Source organism: Somniosus microcephalus, chromosome 27, assembly GCF_052327205.1.
Source record: "Somniosus microcephalus isolate GS21.2 chromosome 27, FLI_Smic_1.0, whole genome shotgun sequence".
Classification (NCBI taxonomy): Eukaryota; Metazoa; Chordata; class Chondrichthyes; order Squaliformes; family Somniosidae; genus Somniosus; species Somniosus microcephalus.
Window position 1 is genome coordinate 2,154,083 of NC_141013.1, and position 20,648 is coordinate 2,174,730.

General features: G+C 44.1%; 1 protein-coding gene across 1 annotated transcript in view; it reads left to right on the top strand.

Moving 5' to 3' along the window:
* Positions 1–20,648, top strand: part of hacd3 (3-hydroxyacyl-CoA dehydratase 3) — a 41,160-nt gene that overhangs the window by 14,415 nt on the left and 6,097 nt on the right. The window contains exons 3-8 of the mRNA XM_085968322.1: positions 942–1,015; positions 2,004–2,168; positions 6,107–6,161; positions 10,451–10,561; positions 12,107–12,234; positions 12,590–12,702. Coding sequence (XP_085824448.1) covers positions 942–1,015; positions 2,004–2,168; positions 6,107–6,161; positions 10,451–10,561; positions 12,107–12,234; positions 12,590–12,702 — 646 coding nt within the window. The remainder of the gene's footprint in view (positions 1–941; positions 1,016–2,003; positions 2,169–6,106; positions 6,162–10,450; positions 10,562–12,106; positions 12,235–12,589; positions 12,703–20,648) is intronic.

Sequence of the window (20,648 nt, forward strand, 5' to 3'; positions counted from 1 at the left end):
AAAAACTTCCTGACATTGATCCCATCCTCCTAAAGGAAATTTTTGAATGTAATTACCCCAAAGGTAATTGAGCAAAATTCCAGAAATGTAATGCACACTCTCACCTCCAGTTTTAGTCACTGCCTTCCCCCAGTCCCCCCACAGCCCAGTAACAATGTTCTATGGAGTTATGATCAGCTCAATTTATACTTGCCACCATCAATCCCGTTCCTGGGGTGAGAGTTCCTCTAGTTGCCACGTGCAGTGACACCACAAATGTGCCTGAAAAGACTGCTCCTATGGGCTGCCTTTCATTTCATTGAAGACCTTTGCACTCAATAGAAAAAGCCTGTAACCTGAATTGAATTCAGAGCTGTTTCCCAGTGGTGAAAGGAAAGTGTTTTAATTCAATGTGCCAAGCAGTCTATTACTTGAAATTTCTAAGGGAATAAAATAGCGCAGTAATGCAGAACACATCAACCCAATCGAATTAGAATCTCAGGCAACCAACAATGGGCCTGTAGTATTTCACTTGAGCTTTGGAATCTGGACAACCATCCTTCCTAATTGCATTCTCTGAGTTTGTCTTGCTGGAGTTAAATCTACACTGGAAATCTTAACCAGGTGGGTTGTAAAGAGAGAGAGGAAAAAGCACATTAATGTTACTTTTAAACTGCACCAAATAAAGTAGCGTTGGCTGTATTTCCATCGCATCAGCTGTCTTCTTTCATCATCACTGCAGTTAGGAAAGACAAGACACATGCTAGTCCCTGCCGTGCAAAGCATTCTGAGATGTCTCTTTATATGAGTTGCTCATAGACACTATGATCACTACAGTCATTTTTACTGATCCTAAAACAGCAATATATAGCCTCTCAGCCCTGACAAAGGTGTTTGAATGTGATGTCTAATGTGTTATGTAATGTCAGATATTTTCTAACATACTTCATATCCACCTTCAGCACACGGCCATGGTGCAAAAGGAGACAATGCATATGAATTCCATCTTGCATTCCTGGAAGCTGTGAATCCTGAGGTATGTCACTAATTGCTGATGGTTTAACACTTTGACAGTGATTGCATTTCAGCGACACACCTAATGAAAGTTGACTTTTTAAGTGATGTTACTTTTAAGCAGGGAGACATTTAGGATTCTTTTGAGAATTATTTCCTCCTTCTGTTTGTAGCCAGAAACACATGCTACCATTCTGGTGTGGTCAGCTGGGGCTCCAGTGAACCTCACTGCTAAACACTGATCTGCTGCTTATTGTGGAGGTGCTGCTCGAGCAGGGCGATCATATATTCAATGCGATCTATAGATAACCTCTAATGCTATAGCCTTATTCACAGTGGCCATTATCCAGCGTGCCTCTGATGGTTACAACTGATTTTAACATGGATCTATAACACAGCAATCAATATAAAGATCAGGATCAGCGTTTAGGACTGTGTTAAAATATTACTAATAATCTGGAGACCTGACCTGTTCATGTTTGGTTTTTCTTTGCTCATGGGTTCTGGATGATGCTGGCTTGGCTGGCATTTATTGCCCTTCCCTAGTTACCGAGGACATTGAGTCATGGTATGGAATGGAGTCACATAAAAGCCAGATTGTGTAGAGATGGCAGACTCCCTGTCCTGAAGGAAATTAGTGAACCAGTTTGGATTTTACAATAATCTAGATGTTTTGGTAATTCTCTCTTGTGCAACCTCTCAAGTTAGTAGTTCCTGGGTACGTGATGCCTGACCAAGGGGTGAAACATTGCACTTCAAATGGTGGCACATTCAAGAGGCTCTATTGTGATTCTGAAAATTTGAAATGCTTTGTTGTTTTGGTTTCTGAAAATGGTTTATCATATCAGGGACAGTTAAGTTCTCTCTTTCTATTTTATCTATTAATTTATTTTGCTTCTGTATAAATGTATGTTTTGCAATAAGTATGTCTTGTAGTTTTAGCCCAAATGGTGAGGCAATTATCTTTGCTGGCAGGAAATTTACACCAAAAAAATGTTGTGTGTTGACAGCCAGTGTTCAAGGCCACTGAAAGACAAGTCAATATAACGGTGAAGAAAATGGAGAACAGATGGTGGGACAGGCTGACCAAACAAGAAAAGAAACCAATATTCTTGGCTCCTGATTTTGACCGCTGGCTGGACGAGTCTGATGCTGAAATGGAACTTCAGGCAAAGGTAAATTCAGTGAGGAGGCCCTCGGTGCCATATTGGGTTAGAGAACCGCCCTTTCTTTTCTGTACTTTTGCTTCAAAACCAACCAATGTTGAAGAATTGACTTTAGACAGTGTCTATCAAACCCGTCCATAGCACAAACCTGAACACATTATCGCCAAATAACCAACAAATTAGCGATGTTACTAAGACAGGCCATGGGGACAATGGGTGTTGAATTGGCAGTAGTCCAGTGTAATTGGGTACAACATTTTGGGGCAAAAGTAAAGAAAACTTTTACTTTGTGTCTAAGTCATATTGTACATCGCCAGGAATTGTTGATGTTAACACTGGGAATGAATGTTAAAAAAACCTGGAAAAACAATTCCTCAGCAGTGTCCGAGATGCAGTGAAAATCTGATCGGATCATATGGTTGGGACAGAATGACGTTTTCTTTTGCTTCAAGGCAGAGCAGGATAAAATGGGACTCCTGATGTAAAATAAGAAGTTGCCCTTCTTAACATCTATGGAATAGACGTGGCGATCAGATTGCAGAGGAGTAACTGTGTGCTTGTGTCAGCTGCTGACTGAAGGTGTTGATTTTATATTTGATGCTGCATCCCTCTGTATTAGAGTGAGCTTTAGATCTTTTCCCCTTGTCCAGCAGAGAACTAGGGCTAAGGCCTTATACATAAAGAGGAAGTCTCGCCTTCTACTCATTTCAAATTAATTGTGATTAATAACAACATCTAGTTTCCAGGTATTTTTTCCATGTTTAATCTTGGTTTAAATGACTGGTACTGATGACCTCAGTGTGAGGAGATAAATAAAGGACATGTTTATTTGCAACACCTAAAGCTCTGATTGATCCCCTTGGATGACGAGCCCTGATTGCTGACGACAAGACACACCCAGCAGTTTCTCTGGAATGTGTAATTAGACCCTCCATGCCGACATAATCAGTTACTTTGCAAAGTGTAATTCGAGCCATTCTGACTGCCGACTCCAGACAGAACAGAGCTCACTTGGAACAGACAGGGCTCACCCTCGTGTGTTAAGACCTTTTCCCACCCCTCAAACAAGTTCCTGTCCTCACCGCCCAAGTTCTTGACATTCTCCCCCTGCCCAAGTGCCTGACCTTCCCTCCCCCCCCCCCCCCCAAAATCCCACCCGAGTTCCTGTCCTTCTCCCCCTCCCCCCACCCAAGTTCCTGTCCTTCTCCCCCTGCCCGAGTTCCTGACCATCTCTCTCCCCCCCCCCCCGCCCGAGTTCCTGTCCTTCTCCCCCCCCCCCACCCGAGTTCCTGACCGTCTCTCCCCCCCCCCCCCCCCCCGAGTTCCTGACCGTCTCTCCCTGCCCAAGTTCCTGACCGTCTCCCCCCCGCACGAGTTCCTGTCCTCCCCCTGCCCGAGTGCCTGACCTTCCCCCCCCCCCCCCCCCCCCCCCCAAAATCCCACCCGAGTTCCTGTCCTCCCCCTCCCCCCACCCGAGTTCCTGGCCTTTTTCCCCCCCCACCCGAGTTCCTGACCATCTCCCCCCCCCCCCCCCGCCCGAGTTCCTGTCCTTCTCTTCCCCCCCCCCCCCGCCGTCGTGACTTCCGTATTTCGTCCAGGAAAATGATGTCACTTGTCACACACGCATCAAGCTTTCCGAGAAATCAGCGAGGTGTAGGGGGAGAAGGAGGACATGGTGTGGGTGTAAAGGGGTTGGGGTTGGATCACGTTCTCGCTCTCAACACCCCCCCCCCCCCGCCCCTTTAGACCTGGATCACGTTCTCGCTCTCAACACCCCCCCCCCCCCCGCCCCTTTAGACGTGGATCACGTTCTTCCCCCAACCCCACTGTGCTATCCATACTCTTTACCCCCCCCCCCCCACGAGTTCCTGACCTCCTCTCCCCTCCCCTCCTTTCCTCCCCCTCTCTCCCCCTGCTTCCCCACTTGCGCCCGCTCCCTGCCTTCAATTTCCTCGCTCTCTCAGAAGGCCACAAAAATGTTTGTGTAGATAATCACAGCGATATTCTAAGCAAAAGTCCTGGAGGCTCGAAATAACAACAGAAAACGCTGGAGAAACTCAGCAGGCCAGGGCAGCATCCGTGGAGCGAGAAACAGAGTCAACGTTTCAGGTCGATGACCGTTCGTCAGAACTGGGAAAAAGCAGGAAATGGAAAGCAAGTTTAGGGGCTGGGAAAAGGGGGAGGGGATGAAAGAACAAAAGGGAAGGTCTGTGATAGGATAGAGAGCAGGAGAGAGTAAGAGACATTGAGAGAGATTAAGAGATATTTAAGGCGAGAGGAGATGGTAATGGGACAGGTTAAGAAACAAAGGATGGCTCGAGATGGGGTGTGAATTGCGCCGGCAGAATGAAGGACAGCTGCCATGTGGGAGGGAAGAAAAAAGGCCAAACAAAAATTGTGGATAAAAAAAAGAAAATAGATATATGTGATAGGGGCCGAGGATATGATCTGAAATTGTTGAACTCTATGTTGAGTCCAGAGGGCTGTAGAGTGCCTAATCGAAAGATGAGGTGCTGTTCCTCGAGCTTACGCTGAGCTTCGTTGGAACAGTGCAAGAGGCCGAGGACGGTGAGGTCTGAGTGGGAATGGGGCGGAGAATTAAAGTGACAGGCTACCGGGAGCTCGGGGTCCCCCTTATGGACTAAACGGAGGCTCCTTTAGTATAGTCATTGATTTTCAAAAGATATCCCAAAAGCCCTAGTAGAAGACTCAGACTCAAGCAGCAGGCGGCAATAACAGCAGCTCCAGGCTCGGCAACGTGGTTTGGCTTCCTCATATATCGTACTGCGAATACGCGCCTGGATCGAGTGTGCATGCGCAGAGGGAGTCAAAAAATGCCGAGCAAATAATCACTTTGATAAATAAACGTATAATTGAAATGATATAATGGCTGCAGTTCCCTGGTTACTGCAGATTAGGAGATACCTGCAGCTGCCCCAGTATAAACACTGAAGCTGTCAGTACTGAGCTTTAATAAACAGTCTGCAATTCTTGTCTGTAGTATTTGTATTTTCCCCTCCCTTTTGAAGGTGGTGACTTGCGCTCGGGGCAAACCCTCGGCCTCTGGCTGCCTTTGGTAACTTGCCCAGGTGGCCATTCTTCGAGTGTGACTCTGGACAGTGAATGTTAGCAGGCTATTTGACTGTTGGTGTATGACAGTTGGAGCTGATCCTGTCGGCACCTGGTGTTTATCACCTGCTGATGTTTCTGCAGGAAACTTTGTGCTATCCGGCACCGACGGGACCGAGCTACTGCCGTACACTCCAGAGCTAATGTTGAAACATACGGAGATTTTCATCTCCGTATGAATCAACAAACCCTGTTGCTTAGCAACAGCCTCTAAACAGTCGGCAAGCGTCTCTGTAGCGTCTCTAGCTGAAGCTGTTGCTTAGCTACAGACGTTGCAGAGCTTGACTGTTCAAAAAAAGCAAAGAAAAGAAACAAAAAGAATAAAAAACGGCTCCTGATTTTTGCCGGTGGCTCGAGCTTGCCGGACGGTTCGCCGCCGGATAACACAAAGTTTCCTGTACCTAGCTCAGCAACAGTAAGGCCATTGATAACACTCTGCTGTTTCATTGACACTGGCTGACCGCACAGGTCACACACTGAACCTGGAACCTACCTGGTCTAGGTAGCTCGGCACTACATCTCCTATTGTAGTAGCAATACAAGTACTTATCTTTTTAAAAAATTAAGAAAACAAATGACCTTTCCTCCTTGATTGCCCTGGCTAAGATTGTGTTAAGGTGTGAGAGAGCTGCCTATAGTGAGGTCATTGAAAGGTGACTGTTCTTTACAGACCTGTTTTTTAGATATCTCTCCACCTTGCACCTTTTAACCCCTTTACTGAGCAAACAGCAGTTACATCTTCTACAGTAATAACCTAGATGATATTTCTGTATTATAACTATGATTGTAATTATACCCTTTCTGTTCTTCATTTGTAGGAAGAAGAGGAAGAAATTAATAGAATAAGTTTGGAGTCAAGGGTTCGGAAGGATTGTAAGTTAGTACACTGTGCGCTGTTGTGACTTGCTCAGATGTTGCTGTAAGCATTGTCTGGATTCCACTGTAACAGTAGGTCTTCAAATAAAACTAGAGTCCGCAACACATCTCAATAAAACAAGGCACTTGGATAGTCTGTGGGCATCAAAGAGCTTCACCATCGGGCCCCGGTATATAAAAACAGTCACAAACTTCTTATTTTCAATATCTTCTGTATTTGTGTACATTTGTTTTTCTGTATATAACAATATCAGTAGCATGTCATTGTTTAAAATGGGATGGTGGGGTGAGGCACTCTCTGTGGGTCTGTGGGTAAATGCACTATGCAGTTTGCCTGTGAGTCACACAGTGTGTGTGTCCCACCCACCCACAGGAAAGGAGGGATCCTTTTTTTCAGCATGTCTGGTACTCAGACCATTGAATAAATACAGTTCTGGTCACCATATTATAAAAAGGATATAGAGGCACTGGAGAGGTTGCACAAAAGATTAAACAAGACTGGGTCTCTTTTCTCTTGAAAAGAGAAGGCTGAGGGGGGGCCTAATAGAGGTCTTTAATATTGTGAAAAATTTTGATAGAGTAGACACAGAGGGCTAGATTTTCGTGGAGCCGTCAGGCGGGGTTTCAGGCGTTTGGGGGGGAAATCCCAAATTTGGGGGTCCCGACACCATCCCGCCCAAAACCTCGCCCCACGTAAGTTTCAGGGGCGGCGGGTACCCGACCCGCCGAAACCAGGCGGGAAGGGATTAGTGCCAATTACCTGCCTGTTAACAGGTAGTTAACAGGCAATTTTTAGCCTAATCCCTATTTTGAGGGGTTTCGTGTGGGTTTCCCGACGGCTCCAAACCACGCCAGGTTAGAGCAGGCGGGCCGTCGGGTTGAAGGAGTTGGAGGGGTCGCGATGTTGGTGCTCAGGTGAGTGATGGGTGCATGAGTGTAAAGGTAAGTGTGTTTGGTGTGTCTAAAGTGTGTAAAGAACTTTTACAGGAAACTTTGTGCTATCCGGCACCGACGGGACCGAGCTGTTGCCGTTCCCTCAAAACTGCCGGACAAACCAGCGCTAATGTTGAAAGATACGGAGCTTTTCATCTCCGTATCTGACAACAAACACTGTTGCTTAGCAACAGCTTCTAAACAGTCCAAGCGTCTGTAGCGTCTCTGTAGCTTAGCAACAGCTTCAGCAGACCTTGCAGAGCTTGACTGTTGAGGAAAAAAGCAACGAGAAGAAAAAAAAACTAACGAAAACGGCTCCTGATTTTTGCCGGTGGCTCGAGCATTCCGGACAGTTAGCCTCTGTGGTAAACCACTGTCATACCTGTCTGTGTCTGTATGTGTATTCCACTAGGTACAGGTCTGGACATGCCTCGGCTGACTCCTCCCACTATTCCAGGTATATAAGTGACTACCTCCCAGTCCCTTAGTATTCTGGACGGGTCGACCACTCGAGACAAGACCTTCATTCTTTAGTTAATAAAAGCCTGATTGTTACTCGCTTAACCTCAGTCTTTTGAGTAATTGATGGCGCATCAGCCTCCGGATAACACAAAGTTTCCTGTACTTACCTTAACAGCCTTTCTCCTGTAGCCGTCTGGAGCGCATCACTCAGCCGGAACTGAAAGCTGAACGGCTGCGATCTGTCAAAAGTGACAGCCTTCAGCTTTGAGTGCCGGTGAGTGTTCTAACTGAGTCTGTGCAGAAGGACTCATGTTAGAACTCAGACTGTCAGTGTTTCACAGCTTCAAACAGCTGTGAAACGCTGATATTTCATCTGTCAAGAACTGTTGACGGATGAAATTGCAGTCTGTGACGTCACCTGTTGCCGGGTGGCCCTTAATTGGCCTGCTGAGCCCGCTGGGCTGGCTCAGCAAGGTCAATCAAGGGAAAAATCCCGCGGATTGGCCGGACGTCGAAGTAGGCGGGTCAAAAACCCGAAAGGGGAAGTCCCACCGCCTTCCCGACAGGTTCGGGAAAATCTACCCCAGAGTGTTTCCACCTGTGGGGAAGAGTAAAACTAGAGGCCATCAATATAAGATAGTCACCAAGAAATCCAATAGGGACTTCAGAAGAAACTTCTTTACCCAGAGAGTGGTGAGAATGTGGAACTCGCTGCCACAGGGAGTGGTTGAGACGAATAGTATAGATGCATTTAACGGGAGGATATGAGGGAGAAGGGAATAGAGGGTGCTCTTGATGGTTAGATGTGGAAGGATGGGAGGAGGTTCGAGTGGAGGGTACACAGTGGCATGTACTGGATGGGCCAAATGGCCTGTTTCTGTGCTGTATATTCTATGTAATTCTATATAATCACATCTGTCCCCATCACATTGACAATGCAGGCTGCTGAAAGTTTACCTTTGGAAAAAATGAGTTATAAATTTGTAAAAAGCAAAATCAAAATGCTACGTATAGATGTATGCATTAAACTGTTTTATTGTAGACCTAATTGACATTTGCTCCTAAATCTTTGAAGTTGAAATTGGGAATATTTTATATCTAAATTCAGGCCCATTCTCATGATGCGATGTGAAGTGATCATTGGCGGAGCCCTCTGTGTAAGGAATCCTTCACCCTGGTGTCACAGTCTCTGATGGGTCTGAAGCCCATCAGGATAGCATTATCCCCATCTGCTAATTACAAGACTGGCCTGTTTTTCTGGGACACTTGGCTAATGTACAAATTTCACATACTGCTAACCCTTTTCTTACAATATTCTTATGCAGTTAATTCTTTCACTATGATCCACTCATAGAAAAAGATTATTTTGCACATTAGTTCATTCACTTAAAATGCTCATTTAGTTATCGCAATGTAATACTTTAAAAAATGTGTACAAAAACGGATTGATTTTTAAAGGTACAAGCTTCCCCAATATTAACACGCATTGCTTAACAGACGTGCTTGTAATTGGGTTTGTGCAAATCTCAGAGGCTAAAATACAGATGTCCTAGCCCATCGCTTTGTGCCGCATACTTAAAAGGATTGTTTGAACCCCTCTTCAGATCCATACTTATAGGAGTTGTACAATTTAATTTAACATTGTTAATGATAAAACCATAGAATGATACAGCCCAGAAGGAGGCATCCTTCCTAAAGTGTGATGCCCAGAATTGGCCACAATACTCCAGCTGAGGCCTAACCAATAACTTCCTTGCCTTTGTACTCTAGTCCTCTATTAATAAAGCCAAGGATTCAATATGCTTAGCAATGATAGCAGTACTTGTATTGTGATTGTAGCAGTAACAGTCTGTCAAATAACTCTGTATATTTTTAACGTTAGTCTTTCCAAGCTGAGTGATTTATCTTGAATGATGGGTTGGGTAGATTCCTCAGCTTGTTTTCTGGACAGGGAAGGGCTTCTGTGACACGTGGAACAGGCTCATTTTTTGTACCTGTCACTTTACATGAGCTGGGGTTGGATGTTGGAAGATGGGACTGGTTTGATTAAAGGATTGCAGCTAAGGGATTAAGCAGAGATTAATTATATGCTGCAATCCTTTTAAGTCTCAGTTTGAGTGGGAACGGGTAATTACAGTGAATTAGTTCTGAAGTAAGAGCAATTTCGGCTCCATTAGATATTGAGCAGAATTACAGGAGCCTGTTTCTGCTGCCCAGTGTCATCGTGTGTTTTATGTATCGATGAAGCACTTTTGTGCCTACGATTCCCTACACACCGATCCAGATATCTGCGATGTCGGACCTGATGGGACAGAGTGGCTGCAAGGAGAGAGAGTCTGCGAGTGAATGACCCCAGAGCTGCTCTTCGAAATGACTTGTTACAGAGTAACACGGGCAGGTGCCAGGGTGGAGGGCAACTGCCTGCCCTCTTAGCTAGGGAATGATGCAAGGCACAGAGGGACCAAATGAGAAAATATCCTTTTAAAAAGGAGAGTGGGAGGGGGCAGAAGCAATGTATTAAATTAAAATTGCGAAATGTTTTGTAATATACAAGTACACCAAATCTTGAAACACAGATTGTCTAACGTGGTTCAGCTGCAATCTTGGCCAGAGCAGCTTTTTGCCATAGTGTAGTACAGGTTGACCAACATGCGGACTGAGCCCAGGCAATCTGGCCCTAAAGGCCAGAGAGATCAGTCCTGTTTATACTTGCATTCCTTATTCACTGGATGGTCCTGATTGAGTTTTATGGGCCTGGCGGTTTGGGAAAGGTTGTTTTAAACACTGTTGCATGATTTATACTTTATGTTCTTAACTGAGGTAATTAAAATATTTACAATGCGGAGTATTTTCTTTCCAGCAGCATTAACTTTTTATTTCCTTCCTAACAGCTTATGTCACCATGAGGAAAGGTTATTTATTTATGTACAATCTGGTGCAGTTTCTGGGATTCTCCTGGATCTTTGTCAATATGACAGTGCGGCTCTTCGTGTTGGGCCAAGGTGAGTGACCCGAATCAGCCTGTAACATAGTTAACGCCCGCCTCTGGTACTGTGAAATCCTTTTACAGTATAATGAATCTTCTTTTGCTGTTAGGAGTCAGGTGATTGTTAGATTAGTTTCTTGGAATTGAGAATGTATCTATTTGTGATTCTGAATCTGACTCCATACTGACACTGCATAGTCACACAAAGCTTCCCACCTTCACTGTTACAGATTAAACTCTACTTGATGCTTCTTTGAACATTAGAAACTTTGTTTTTAAAAAGCAAAACATGCAATTTGCAAAAATAAAATCTCAGCAATTTCTGCTGTTTCTCGGAATCCGAAACGGTGCCAGTCTCCCAGCTTGGGGCTGCTGTGAGTACAGCCGCTCTCTACAGTGGAGAGAAGTGATCTTTTATATTCGGTGCCGTAACAAACTGCTGGAGGTTGGAAATAAAGGTCTTCATTGTTGCTGAGCATTCCACCCATCCCATGTTAAACTTGCTGATCCAAGCTTGCTGTGTTCTGTACTGCTCCAAGTTGAGAGCCTGTCTTGAAACTGAGTCTCATTCTTATAGATGAGCTCAAGTGATAAATAAAGTGTAATGAATTCCGAGAATCGGTCAGTGCACAGATGCTGGTTAAATTTAAGGCTATAAATTATGTGATTTTTAATTGATAATTTGTACATCCGATTTGATAGACCCCTCGGCAGTCTCAGTGGTAGCAGACTGTATCCCACATCTCATTTACCCCTCGAGTCTGAGATAGTCGTCACCTGGTATAAAATGAGACATAACTCAGCATGGGAACAAAATATCCAATTTCCAAGTATTTGTTCACCTACATTTAGATGCCCATTCAGCAACTTGACCAAAAAAATAATAAAACACAAATTTAACAGAAGTGGGGAGGTTTTAAACGTACTGATGTGTCTCTGTGAAACTTGATCAGCATGCTGAATGTTAAAAGTAAGATAATTTGGAAATGATGGATCGTGTCCTTTGGGTTGGTGCGACTGCATTCTTCCAGGCGAGTGGTGATTCACATTCCCCACAGTCCTGACTGGAGCCTTGTAGATGGTGGAGAGACATTGAGGGGTCAGGAGTGAGCTGCTCCTCACAGAGTACCCAGCCTCTGACCTGCTGTTGTAGCCGCAGTGTTGATATAGTTGGTCCAGTTAATCTTCTGGCCGATGGTGATTCCCCGGATGTTGGTGCAATCTATTCCCTGATGTAAGTGAACAACTGAAAAGAAGGGACTCCACAGCACTGAAAATATATAGAATTTATGACACTTCCTACCAAATAGGAGATTTTTGCACTTATTACCCCCACTGTTGCTTAGACAAGGATGAAGTACATTGCCGCACTCCCCAGCACCATCCCATCTCACCACACCCAATCCTGCTGGGCATTTTCTGCAGTAGTATACAGAATTGGTTTGGCTCAGTCTATTTTTCCTTGGATTGGGTATGTGTTTACTCTGCAGTTGGCAGTACTGGGCTTACTGTTGCCATTTCAAATGCTAATGATTTTATTTTATTTGTGTTGTATCTGCAGATTCTTTATTTGATACTTTCCATGAAGTTGGTGATGTGATGAACTTTTGCCAGATATTTGCAGTTTTGGAGGTTATAAACCCTCTGCTGGGATTGGTGAAAACGGGATTGGTGCCTGCAATAATCCAGGTACAGTACGGGCCTCGGGTCAGGACAGGAGTGAGTGGGTAGAGGGGAAGGAAGGTAAAGGCAAGTAAAATCACTGCTTTTTTGGCTGGAGAATATTTTTGTGCAAAAAATACAGCCCTAGGCTTTCCTCCTTGCTGAGTTAGTCTGTGTGTCACTGCCTGCGAACTCTATCTTCCTCCTCAAATAAAGAAAAGTTGTGAGAAGCTGTGATGTAAATAAAACTGAATATGTTTAAAACAGGATTACTGTTTCCAAATAGTTTCGCCCTGCGAGGTGTGAGTCACTTTTTTCTGGATCATCAGTTTCCCTTTGTTCAGTGATCCTCTTTATGATGTGGATATCATTGTTTTAACAGGTAATTGGGAGAAATGTGATTCTGTTTGTGGTGATTGGAAGTCAGGTGGAGATGCAGAATAAATCTGCAGTGTTCGCTGTCTTTTACCTGTGGAGCCTCATCGAAATGTTCCGGTTTGTATTTCACTCACTTTCTTGAGCTCAGTTTTCAGTGTGCTGATGGTCTAAAGACCCTGGTCCTGGGGATCTTTCCCTGTGACACAACCAAAACTCTACACTAACAGACTCTGAGAGGTAAAAAATCAGCCCACTAATGCAAAAGGATAAGACCCGAAAAAACAAAGCACTTCATTTAGCCCCTGATTAAAATGTCACATTTCACAAAATGAATTACTTTTCAAATCAAAATCAAATCAAATCAACTTTTATTGTCATTGTTAGTGCACAAGTGCAGTACAACAAAATGTAGGCTTGCGGCTCCCGAGAGTGTACATTTGGATTAAGACATTTAAACATTCAACATACATTTGGCTTGTAGTATATTAACATAAATATAACCATAATAAAGTGCATTGGCAGATGTGCAGGCTTTAGAGTTTATTTGTGGAGTTCAGTAGGATGACAGCCCTGGGAAAGAAGCTGTTCCTAAATCTGGTTGTGACTGCAGTGACTGGTATTACAGCACAGCAGGAGGCCATTCAGCCCATTGTGCCTGTGCCAGCTATTCAACCGGAGCTTTGTACTCAAATACAAAAGCAAAATACTGCAGATGCTGGAAATCTGAAATAAAAACACAAGTGCTGGAAATACTCAGCAGGTCAGGCAGCATCTGTGGAGAGAGAAACAGAGTTAACGTTTCTGGTCGATGACCTATCGCCAGAACTTTGTACTCTAATCCCACTTCCCTGTATCCTTCTATATTCTTCCTTTTCAAATACTTAGCCAAATTTTGTATAAATTGTGTCATAGTCACAGCCTGAATGGCCACTTCTGTTAAAGCACCCCGGTACTTTAACCAGCTGCTAAAAGGTGTGCGAGAACAACCTCCCTCTGCTGAAGTGCATTGCAATCATTCAGTATCACTCCTTCCTCCCTCTGTCTCCCCTCTCTCTCATGGTTGGGGACTTGTGAGGAACTGAAGGTGTGATCCTACGCTGTATTACTTGATAAACTGTACGTAGCATGTCCCAAAACACTTCACATCCAATCCATTACTTTTTGAAGTGCAGCCACTGTTGTCATAAGAACATAAGAAATAGGAGCAGGATTAGGCCATTTAGCCCCTCGAGCCTGCTCCGCCATTCAATAAGATCATGGCTGATCTGATCTTGGCCTCAACTCCACTTTCCCGCCCGCTCCCCATAATCCTCGACTCCCCTGTAGCTCAAATATCTGTCTATCTCAGCCTTGGATATATTCAATGACTCAGCCTCCACAGCTCTCTGGGGTAGAGAATTCCAAAGATTCACGACCCTCTGAGAGAAGAAATTCCTCCTCATCTCCGTCTTAAATGGGTGACCCATTATTCTGAGACTATGCCCCCGAGTTCTAGATTCCCCCACGAGGGGAAACATCCTCTCCGCATCTACCCTGTCAAGCCCCCTCAGAATCTTATGTTTCAATAAGATCACCTCTCATTCTTTTAAACTCCAATGAGTATAGGCCCAACCTGCTCAACCTTTCCTCATAAGACAACCCCTTCAACTCAGGAATCAACCTCGTGAACCTTCTCTGAACTGCCTCCAATGCAAGTATATCACTCCTTAAATGAGGAGACCAAAACTGTACGCAGTACTCCAGGTGTGGTCTCACCAATGCCCTGTACAGTTGTAGCAAGACTTCCCTAACTTTTATACTTCATCCCCCTTGCAATAAAGGCCAACATTCCATTTGCCTTCCTAATTACTTGCTGTACCTGCAAGCTAACTTTTTGTGTATCATGTAAAAGGACCCCCAGATCCCTCTGTACCTCAGCATTCTGTAGTCTCTCTCCATTTAACTAATATTTTGTTTTTCTATTCTTCCTACCAAAGTGGATAACCTCACATTTTCCCACATTATACTCCATCTGCCAAATTTTTGCCCACTCAATCTATCTATATCTCTGCAGACTCTTTGTGTCCTCCTCACAACTTGCTTTCCCACATATCTTTGTATCGTCAGCAAATTTGGCTACATTACACACGGTTCCTTCAAGTCATTAATATAGATTGTAAATAGTTGAGGCCCCAGCACTGATCCCTGTGGCACCCCACTAGTTACAGTTTGCCAACCTGAAAATGACCTATTTATCTAGACTTTCTGTTAGTTAGCTAATCCTCTATCCATACTAATATATTACCCCCAACGTCATGAGCTCTTATCTTGTGCAGTAACCTTTTATGTAGCACCTAATCGAATGCCTTTTGGAAATCCAAATACACTACATCTAGTGGTTCCCTTTATCCTCAAAGAACTCTAATAAATTTGTTAAACATGATTTCCCTTTCATAAAACCACGTTGACTCTGCTTGATTGTATTATGATTTTCTAAATGTCCTGCTACTACTTCCTTAATAATGGATTCCAACATTTTCCCAATGACAGATGTTAGACTAACTGGCCTATAGTTTACTGCTTTCTGTCTCCCTCCTTTCTTGAATATGGGCGTTATATTTGCGGTTTTCCAATCCGCTGGGACCTTTCTAGACTCGAAATTTTGGAAGATTACAACCAATGCATCCATTATCTCTGCAACCACTTCTTTTAAGACCCTAGGATGCAGGCCATCAGGTCCAGGGGACCTGTCAGCCTTTAGTCCCATTAGTTTGCCAAGTACTTTTTCTCTAGTGATAGTGATTGTTTTCAGTTCCTCCCTCCCTTTTCCCCTTGATTATCTACTATTATTGGGATGTTTTTAGTGTCCTCTACTGTGAAGACAGATACTAAATATTTGTTCAAAGTCTCTGCCATTTCCTTGTTTCCCATTATTAATTCCCCAGTCTCATCCTCTAAGGAACCAACATTTACTTTAGCTACTCTCTTCCTTTTTTTATATACTTGTGGAAGCTCTTACTGTTTGTTTTTATATTTCTTGCTAGTTTACTCTCATAATCTATTTTCTCCCTCTTTTTAGTCATCCTTTGCAAGTTTCTAAAAATTTCCCAGTCTTCTGGCCTACCACTAATCTTCGCAACATTGTATGCCTTTTCTTTCAATTTGATAACCTCCTTAACTTCCTTAGTTAGCCACGATGGTTCATCCTTCTCGTAGAGTCTTTCTCACTGGAATATATCTTTGTTGAGAGTTATGAAATAGCGCCTTAAAAGTCTGCCACTGCTTATCTACTGTCTTACCTTTTAATCTATTTTCTCAGTCCACTTTAGCCAACTCTGTCTTCATACCTTTGTAATTGCCTTTATTTAAGTTTAAGATGCTAGTTTCAGACCCAAGTTTCTCATCCTCAAACTGAATGTGAAATTCTATTATGTTATGATCACTCTTCCCTAGAGGATCCTTTACTATGAGATCATTAATTAATCCTGTCTCATTACACATTACCAGATCTAAAATAGCCTGTTCCCTGGTTGGTTCCACAACGTATTGTTCTAAGAAACTGCCCTGAAGACACTCTATGAACTCATCCTCAAGGCTACCTTTGCCAGTTTGATTTGTCCTATCTATATAAAGATTAAAATCGCTCATGATTATTGCAGTACCTTTCTTACAAGCCCCCATTATTTCTTGATTTCTACTCTGTCCCAGAGTGTAGCTACTTTTAGGGGGCCTATAGACCACTCCCACCAGTGACTACTTTCCCTTATTATTTCTTATCTCCACCAAATCTGATTCTACATCTTGATCTTCTGAGCAAGATCATTTCTCACCACTGTACTGATCTCATCCTTTATTAACAGAGCTACCCCACCTCCTTTTCCTTTCTGCCTATCCTTCCGAAATGTCAAATACCCCTGAATATTCAGTTCCCAGCCTTGGTCTCTGTAATGGCTATCAGATCATGCCCATTTATTTCTATTTGTGCCATCTTCATCTGCGTGCATTCAGATGAAGAGCCTTTAATTTTGTCTTTTTGCCATTTTTCCCTACTCTAACCCTATTTGCTGGTGCACTTTTATGCTTATACGCTCTGTCCCTTCCTGTCACACTCTGGTTATCATAACCCCTATCGCTACCCTGCACTATTGCCTTGTCCTTTTGTAGTGTCTGTGTGTTGATAAAGACACTGAAGACAGGAGTTGGTTATAAGCAAAGTCTGGGGGGGGTTCTAACGGATATACACAAGATGGGCAGCACGGTGGCATAGTGGTTAGCACTGTTGCCTCACAGCGCCAGGGGCCCGGGTTCGAATCCAGCCTCGGGCGACTGTCTGTGTGGAGTTTGCACATTCTCCCCGTGTTTGCGTGGGTTTCCTCCGGGTGCTCCGGTTTCCTCCCACAGTCCAAAGATGTGCGGGTTAGGTTGATTGGCTATGATAAATTGACCCTTAGTGTTAGGGGGATTAAATACGTGGGGTTACGGGGATAGGGTGGGATATGTGTTGGTGTAGGGGTTACGGAGATCGGGTGGGATATGTGTCGGTGCAGGCTCGATGGGCCGAAATGGCCTCTATCTGCACTGTGTGGTTTCTGTGATTTCTGTGAATATACAGGCTTATATAGCCCAAGTGGCCATTACCGGCATTACAGCACACCTGGGGCTCTTAAAGGCACATACACTACAATTCCTCCCCTTTTAGCTAACCAGTACATCATATTTTAAGTAATTATTAATTACATGTTATAAGAAAAATAATATACACATTGCTGTAGTTAATTAATTATAAGTCAGTCTCTCAGGAGGCTTCCTGACTCGGTCCGGATAACGCCTCGGGGGTGTAGTAGTTTCTGGTGGTGTAGTAGGTTCTTTTGGCAAGGCTGATTTGGCTTGAATGCCAGTGTCGGGTTCATCGGGTTCCAGTATCACCGGATCGGAGGGAGGTATGGGTATCTCTACTTCATCGTTAGACGTATAGAGTTGTGGTGTAGGTTGTCCCTTTTTGGATGACTTTATGATTTGGTCAGCATGGCGCCTTATTATGCTTTCTCCGATGTCCATGGTATACATCAGTGGTCCTAGTCGTGTGCAGATAGTTCCAGGCTGCCATTTCTCGGTACGGTAGTCCCGGGCCAAAACTTGTTGACCTATCTGGAAGGTTCTAGTTGGCCTTTCATTCATGCCTTGAAACTGCCGGTTCTCCACGTCCCTTCTGATGTTGGGCTTGACCAAATCCAGCCGGCATCTTGGGTTTCTATTGAAGAACATCATGGCGGGAGTTTGATTGGTAACCATATGTGTTGCATTCCTGTATGCGAATAAGAAGTTATCCACCTTGTGCTGAAGTTTTATGTCTTCATTACCCATGGCCTTGATGGCCTTCTTGAAGGTCTGGACAAACCTTTCAGCCAGTCCATTGGTGGCGGGATGGTATGGGGCGGACGTGTAGTGCTTAACCCCATTGTTTTTTTAAGAACTTTCTGAATTCTTCGGACACAAATTGCGGTCCATTATCAGAACATATCTGTTCTGGCAGCCCATTCCTGGCAAATATGGTCCTTAATACTGTGATGGTTTTTTCCGTGGTGGTGGAGGACATCTTTATTACCTCCGGCCACTTGGAGTGTGCATCAACCGTGATTAAGAACATTGAGTCCATAAATGGACCAGCAAAGTCGATGTGCACCCTTTGCCAGGGAGATGAGGGCCACTCCCATGGATGTAGAGGGGCTTGTGGTGGAGCGTTTTGGACCTTCTGGCATCCTAGGCAGCTCTTGGTCATTTCTTCGATGTCTCCATCGATACCTGGCCACCATACAAACGCCCTAGCTAGGTTCTTCATTTTCACTCCACCCAGATGCCCCTCGTGAAGCTCCTTTAGCACTTTATCCTGGAGTTTGGGTGGAATCACCACTCTGGATCCACACATCAAGGTTCCTCGGCACACTGACAGCTGTTCTCCTCTTTGCGAGAATGCTGGCAACAGTGGTTCGCCATGTGCTGGCCATCCCTTCACTGTTAAATCGTAGACCCGTGAGCGAGTCGGGTCATTTCTCGTCTCCCTTTCAATGGCAGAATTTGTTACTGGTAGACATTCCACTATGGTAGAGTGGAACACCTCTACTGGGTCTACTGTAGGTGCCTCTTCTACCGTTGGCAACGGTAGGCGTGATAAACCGTCAGCATTCCCATGCTGTTTTGATCCTTTGTATTCTATGTTGTATTGGTGTGCCCCTAGAAAAAGGGACCACCTCTGTAGCCTTTGCGCTGTCATAATGGGAACACCCTTTTTAGGGTTGAATATGGAGATGAGAGGTTGATGGTCAGTCAACAAGGTAAATTTTTGTCCGTGTAGGTAATGGTTGAATTTCTTCACTCCCCATACCAGGCTGAGTGCTTCCCTGTCGATTTGGGCATAGTTACGCTCAGCTGAGTTTAATGAGCGTGACGCAAAAGCTATCGGCCGTTCTGAGCCATCAGGGAATTTATGGGATAATACTGCTCCTATGCCGTAAGGGGATGCATCGCACGCCAGTCTGATTGGCAGTGATGGGTTGTAATGAGCCAAAACTTCTTCGGATGTGATTAAGTCTTTGCATTTATGGAAGGCACGTTTACAGTCTTCGTTCCATTTCCAAATCACTCCTGTTTGTAGAAGTTCATTAAGAGGGTGTAGAAGAGTTGATAAGTTCGGTAAAAATTTATGATAGTAATTTATTAATCCCAGGAACGACCTTAATTGTGAAACATTTTCAGGTGCTGGGGCTTTTATGACCGCTTCAATTTTTTCAGGTGACTTATGCAACCCTTCCTTATTAATTATGTGGCCACAATATGATATTTGATTTTGGAAAAATTCGCACTTGGAGCGATTTGCTCGTAGGCCCTGTTCTTTCAGCCTAGTGAGCAACTGCTCCAAATTGGCAAGGTGCTCGTTGTCGTTTTCTCCTGTTACAAGGATGTCGTCTAGGTAGCATTGAGTCCCCGGAATCCCTTGCAGGACTTGCTCCATAGCTCTTTGCCAGATAGCTGGAGCTGATGCTACTCCAAAAACCAGTCGATTGTACTGGTACAGGCCTTTGTGTGTGTTTATCGTGAGATACTTTTTAGAGGCCTCCTCAACCTCCATCTGTAGATATGCCTGTGCCAAGTCAATTTTGGTGAAACGTTTCCCTCCGGATAGTGAGGCGAAAATATCTTCTATCCTCGGAAGAGGATACTGTACAGTGTGAAGGACCGGGTTTACAGTCACCTTGAAGTCTCTACAGATGCGAATTTTTCTCTGTTCTTCAGATTTATCATTATTCAATGCTTTTTTCATGACTGGAACGATGGGTGTTGCCCACTCGCTCCAATCTATTTTGGATAAAACGCCTGCCTTTTCCAAATTCTCCAGCTCTGCCTCGACTGCTGGACGAATTGCGTATGGCACCGGTCTTGCCTTAAAAAATTTGGGAATTGCTGCATCTTCCACTTTTATTGAGGCGGTGATGCCTTTCAAGGTTCCTAGTTTCTCTTGAAACACTTCTTTGGCGTTGGCCAAGATGTCTTTTAATCGTTCAGGTATGATGTCATCATTGTTTTTTTTCTTACTGGTCACTGTCAGTGCCTGAATGGAGTGCCAGTCTAAACGTATCTTTCTGATCCATTCACGTCCCAACAACGGTGGACCACCATCTTGTAGAATGTATAAATACAACTTTTGTATTTCTTTGCCGTTGTATACAACAGGCACCCTTATTTTTCCTTTGGGGTATACTTTCTGCCCCATATATGTTTTTAAGATAATGGATGTGTCTTTTAGAGGTATATGCGAAAATAGCCTCTCGTAATCCCGTCGATTTATTACGGTTAGAGCTGACCCTGTATCTAGCTCCATTTTAACCGGGGACCCTGCTATCGTGAGGGTAACCCAAATGGTTTGGTAATCATCTTTGGCAAGTACATTATGTAATTTGAGACAGCTTAGTCTCTTGTTTTCGGAGTCGCTATCGCTCTTCTGGTCTTCGGAGCTGCTGTCCGTCATCATTTGTACCTTCCTGTACTTTCCTTTATTGATTTTTTTTTTCTGTCTGTGGATTTATTTT